Genomic DNA, 6,053 nt, shown 5'->3' on the forward strand with positions numbered 1-6,053 from the left:
TTTCAGTAGCTTAAGTTCTGGAATAATTTTTCCCATAACGTCTTTTGCAAAGCTTCATAGGAGTGGATGGGCGCTAAAGAGTTTTTTTTTTCTTTTTCTTAAATTACATGATTTCCTTGTACTATTTGCTTTCTCTGATTGGTGGAGATTTCTCTGCAGAATCATGGGTAATGTAGTTTTTCACTAGAAATTCTGCTGTTGAACACTGTTTTTTTATGTTGAAATAATGAAGGCTGATGATCGGCAGCACATATCATTGACTAAAAACCTCTGAGTACCTCTTAAAAACTTTTTTTTTTCATTTCAACTTTTTTTTTTCATTTCAACTTTTTTTTTCATTGAATAATTGAATAAGTAATATCCCATTTGCAGTTGCGATGTTCATCTGAATATCAGCACTCTTGTTTGTTTGTGATATTGCTTAAGTACGCTCATATTCATAACCCTACCATTGACTTCACTATTAGGTTAAAAGCTGCGAGCTACAAACTAACCAAACAGACAAAAAATCTGCAGCGCTGGCTGAAAAGGCAGAACGTCGTCGTCTGGAGGTGGAGAAGAAACGGAGGGAGAGAGAGGAGGAAAAGAAGAGACAGCAAGAAAAAGAAGCGACAGAAGAAAGGATGAGGCTGGAACTGGAAGAAGAACAGAGGAAGAGAGCAGAGGAAGCAAGGTACAACGTGTTACTGCTTTTTGGAAACAAATAACAAAACACAATAAACCACAAACACTGGCAAGAAACTAACACTGTTATATATGCAGGTTACGGAAGATTAAAGAAGAAGATGAGAGTCGAAGAAGGCAAGAGGAGGAGATGGAGAGACAGAGGAGAGAGCAGGCAGAGAAGGACAGAGAAAGAAGACGACACGAGGAGAAGAGGAGGCTGCTGGAACGGCTTCAGAGAGAAAGACAGGAAGAGGAGAAACGGCAGACTGGTAAATATCAGTGTAGTAATGATTTATAATTTGTTGGGGCCCTTAACACATGACCATCTTGATTCCATAATATCTCTTGGGAGTGAATTCTTGTAGTGTGTGACCCTATATTTTTTATAAAAATTACCCACATTAAAAAAAAAAGCATGAAGCTAGAATACATTTTTTTTGTTTGTTTGTTCTTTCTTTTGATATATTATGCATGTTCAGATATTAATACAACGTAATATTCTGAGGGCTAAATTTGTAAAAATGATCAATACCGGCACTGACTGGCAATTTATATATATATATATATATATATATATATATATATATATATGTATATATACTTGTATATATAGTACTTGTATATATATATATATATATATATATATATATATATATATACTTATACGGGGAAAGAATTAAAGTACAGTTAAATGTATATTTCAAGTATAAATGAATTCCTAAATAGAAACATATCACATATCAGTATCCTTAAAGTGCAAAAATAATATATAAATAGTAAACTATAAGTCTGATATTAAGAATAAAAAACTACTAAAGTATACTTCAAAGTGTACTTTCATGAACTAAATTATTATGTCCTACACATATTTAATTAGTAAACTATCCGTATACCTATACGTTCACTTGTAGTAGTTGTAGTACAAACGAAAAATGTAGTTGTAAACTAGTTGTGTACTCAAAGTTTACTACTGTTACACCTTAGAGTATACTTAAAAGTATACTTTTATACTAAAAAGTGGGCCAATTTAGTCCCCAAGTAGAATTGAAATAGTACACTTACAAGTTTACTACTAGCACATTGATATTACTATACTTACTATAAAGCATACTCAAAAATAACTTGAACTTTCCTTAAGTGTGCTTTATAAAATTAACTTGAAGTATGCTTATTATGCCTACTGCCTATTCAGCTCACTGGGTTTTGGAACAGATCAGCCCTGCATTAGTTAACACTCTGTTGATTTAATATGTACAGAGCAACTGTTTGTGCTTTAATGTGACTATGGTCTGGATTTCAGCCTTGACAATAGCGATACTGACCACAAGGCCCTGTCCAAAAACTGGCATACAGTACTTGCGGTCTTGTATCCTTTACTTGCACATGTACATGAAGTCAATGAAACCATAGGAAGTCCCACTGGTCATTTTATGATTTAAGAGGGCTTTACATGCCAAACCTGCAGACTATTACACAACAGTCTATGCAGCATTTCATCACATAAGTGTGCATTTGGTGAAGGAACACATCACTGATTAGGCATTCTACTACATTAAAATGTAAATATCCTGCAAACATAATGCATTTTGTATAAGTAATGAATGACTTTCCTCATTTTCAGCTGAACTGGAACGCCAGCGTTTGGAAGAGGAAGCTCGTAAGGAGGAGGAGCGCAGGAAGCTGTCAGAGATGGATGATGCTGAGAGACTGGAGTACCTGCAAAAACAGCAGGAGGAGGAGGAGGAGAGAAGGAAAGCTGCTGAGGAGAGGAGGAGAAAGGAGGAGGAAGCAGCGATGCGCGCTGAACAGGAGGCCAGACTGCATGCTGAGCTTTTTGCCAGGTAGGCTATGTCACGCTACAACAAACACGTTCATTCAGAACTCCATCAACGTTTCATCAAGGTTCCTTCATGTGAGAACATTAACGGCGCTATATGTAACTTTTGGCTCCTAGTGGCTGAAGCATATAAGTTACATGCGGAGGAACATTTTGGTAATTATGTGAGTTGTGCTTCAGCTTTGCTATTATTTGTGAATGAATCTGATGCCTTAAAGGTAGGGTAGGCATTTTGGAGAGCTATCAATAGCATGCTAGCTTTGAAAGCATAAAATCACATCCTCCCTTCAGAGGGTCTCTAAAGCCGCCTACAGCAGAGTAGAACGTTACAGGTTACCATGTAGTAATTACAGTTACGATATGAATGAATGAATGAATGAATGAATGAATGAATGAATGAATGAATGAATGAATGAATGAGGCATTTATATAGCACTTTCATATGTAGTACTGTGCACCCAAAGCACTTTACAATCATATCAGGGGAATCTCCTCAACCACCACCAGTGTGTAGCATCCACTTGGACGATGCGACGGCAGCCACAGTAGTACAACGGCGCCAATGCGTGGCTCACCCATAGACTGTAAAAAATAGGGCTCACCACACACCAGCTATTCGTTCGGTTCACATGACGTCACTGTAGCTTTGCGCCGCCATCTTGACGACCGGCGGTCTCAGTACTGCCTGCAATATGTTGTACAGTTGGCTGCAACAACAGCCGAAAGAGGAACCCCGAACTGGTATTTTATTCTATACCAAAGAAAATGATAGAATAAATGTCTCATATTGTATGAATGTCTAATATTGTATCATGTCTCATCTTTGTGTGCGCACACACCCGAGCCGAAGCGTGCCGCCATAGACCCCTATTCAGTGCGCTATTAATGAATTGAGCTCTGTTTCGTGTCTGAAGGGACCAATACACACAACATTATGTTTAAATGTCCGTTTTGGAGAGTATTCACGTAAAATATGTCGGTAATGTCTTAAACAGGGTTGTCATCCAGTCTCTTTGGTGTAGAGAGAGAGAGAGAGTGATAGAGCCAATTCAATGGATTTGGAGTGAACGCAACATAAGCTCGTTGTTTTGATTCAGAGGAACTGTAAAAGGCGGCTGCTGTTTGTTTGCGGCGCTCTGCGACTGTGTCTACAATTCTACATAGCCTTACTGAACGCGCTGATGATGTGTGATGTCTGAGCGAGCAATTGCGTGGAGGTATGGAATTACATAATGCTGACAGGCAAGTAGGACATCGTATCGGTCCTAAAAATGATTGGATGAAGATATTTTGGTCCTGAGACTTCCACATAAGATATACGTATGTACAATGTTTTAATATTTAGACCACTTCTATTATTGATTGCTATCAGCATGTGAAGAGTTTCAACCAATATAACAAAACGTTTTTTTTTTAAATTGCCTACCCTAAGCTTTAAGTTGAGGCGCACCGCTGTGCCCATGATTACAGACGATTACAGGGAAAAAAATCTTGTACTATTCTGAACGGTGTCTGAAACTTTATATCAGTAGCACCTCGTGTTTATTGCCTCTTTTGCTTGTTTGTAGGTTATTCCTCATTTGTAAATCGCTTTGCATTTAAGTAACAAAAGTTTGGTAACTCTTACATTAGATAGAGAATATGATTTCATGTTGAGAATATCTTGTGTGTTCACTGTGAACATAATCTAAGTTGACTTAATTTACTTCCACACACTTTTTTTAAACCAGCTTTTTGGTTTAATCACCCGAGAGTTCAGGCCTTCAGAGTTTGTTTGAGGGTAAGATAAACTTGCTTTCTGGAATACCCCATCCCCCCCCCAGACCTGCTTTCCTTTATTTACGGCTATGACGTAAGTAAACCCACAGGGATGAATGATGAATGGTGAATCATAATGGGGGGGGGTGTGCAACTGTGCAGGAGCTCTATGTGAAGTAAAGTGTATTTCTCTCTACAACAGGCAGAGAGCAGCACTGGAGCAGCAGTTAAAGTTTCACAGGGGTCTTTTTGTGGAGGCAGAAGGGCTGGAGCAGACGCAGGATATTTCCCGTCCCTGGCTTTTCTCCTATTTCACCTTGTTGAAGCTGCTTGGCTTGGAAGAGCCCACATCCGAGGACACACTCAAAGATGTGCTGTGATTCCTTCTTTTGGGTTCATGCAGTAACCCTCGCCACACCAGCGCTTACAGCTAGTATTTCAGTTATGTGCATTTTTCTTTAATAGGTGAACAATCTGCCACATGTGGAAATCTGCTGGATTGCTCACATCATTTCAGATGTCATATGACTCAGCACTTTTGAATTGTGCCTGCTCAAACTGGATTTTTCTTCATTTCTGTCTGAAAATTTAGTCCTAGCCCTATGCATACCCCTAAACGTAACCCATCCCATAATTATCCCTAAAATCATAGGGAATTGATAGGTGAATAACATGTAGAAGCACCTAACCCTGGTTGTAAGCCTAAACTTGACATAAAATAAACTTGTCTCTCAAACCTGATTAGTTGATGGGAATTGTATTCCAGGATCAACAAAGATGTTGATCCAGGAACATGTTGCACTGGTTTGAAATCAGTCATAGAAGGAAGGAGTCATATAAGTTTAGAGAACCACTGGCATTGAGTGAGCAGCGCCCTCTACTGTTTGTCTTTTTAACAAGATGAGAGATTTGTTCAGGTATATTCTCATATGTAGTTAATTTGTCAATTGACACCATAGTAGAATAAAAGTATATAGGCGTGAAAGATCACAGCACAGACCTTGAGTTACACAACAGCTAGAGGATTAAAAAGACAAGTAGGTAATTTCATTATGATTAGCAGTGTGAAAATGAAAAAGTCAAAAGACCCAAAATATCTGTTAGTGAAAGACAATGGCCAAACATCAAAATGCAGATTAGTCTTCAAGAGGTAATGAAAAAAGTAAAAATAGAAAACTTTATAAAAAAATATTTTAACATCATGATTAAGTGGCAGATGATGACAATTTTCTTCATGCAGCACCACATATATACAAACACATACTGTACATTTATATTCTATTTGCTTTAAAAGTTTTCAGTGCTTGGAGCTAGATGTGGGATACAATTTTTTTCTATAAAATTTATAGAATAAAATCAGCCTTTTTATCAGATTATGTGAAGGAATAAACAACAGGTTAATAGATTATCATTAGTTGCAGCCCTAGATATTATGAATTATTACATTATTTATCTAGCCAACAATGATATTAGTGGATGCAGACAGTAAATATGTATTGATTTGCAAGTTAGCAAACATAAAAAACAGTAAACAAAGCATATCCTTGCACGCTTTAAAATAAATAACAATTATTTGATCATTTTCTTTTGTCATAGGAGAAGTGTCAAATGGCAGTAATGATTGACGATCACTACATAAATCTTAGAGTAACAATGTGTCTTTGCTTTCTTCTTTTCAGCAGCTCAATGTTTCAAGAAAGAAATTTTAAGTTTATTTTCGTCCTTGGTGTCTGCAATTACAAAATCAAGACACAGGTTAAAAACAGAATTCATTTTATAATTTAAGCAGATC

At 37.3% G+C, this 6,053-nt stretch overlaps 1 protein-coding gene across 2 annotated transcripts in view; it reads left to right on the forward strand.

Annotated features, from left to right (window-relative positions):
• The window catches only part of kiaa2012 (KIAA2012 ortholog), a 31,581-nt gene extending 26,579 nt beyond the window's left edge, over positions 1 to 5,002 (forward strand). For both annotated transcript variants that reach the window (XM_077217113.1, XM_077217114.1), the window contains 4 exons: positions 468 to 673; positions 763 to 935; positions 2,288 to 2,507; positions 4,464 to 5,002. In XM_077217113.1, coding sequence (XP_077073228.1) covers positions 468 to 673; positions 763 to 935; positions 2,288 to 2,507; positions 4,464 to 4,641 — 777 coding nt within the window. In that variant the 3' untranslated portion in view covers positions 4,642 to 5,002. The remainder of the gene's footprint in view (positions 1 to 467; positions 674 to 762; positions 936 to 2,287; positions 2,508 to 4,463) is intronic.
• The last annotated feature ends 1,051 nt before the right edge of the window (positions 5,003 to 6,053 follow it).

The sequence above is a fragment of the Siphateles boraxobius genome, unplaced genomic scaffold, assembly GCF_051911475.1.
Source record: "Siphateles boraxobius isolate OS27281-9 unplaced genomic scaffold, OSU_SipBor_1 7, whole genome shotgun sequence".
Classification (NCBI taxonomy): domain Eukaryota; kingdom Metazoa; phylum Chordata; class Actinopteri; order Cypriniformes; family Leuciscidae; genus Siphateles; species Siphateles boraxobius.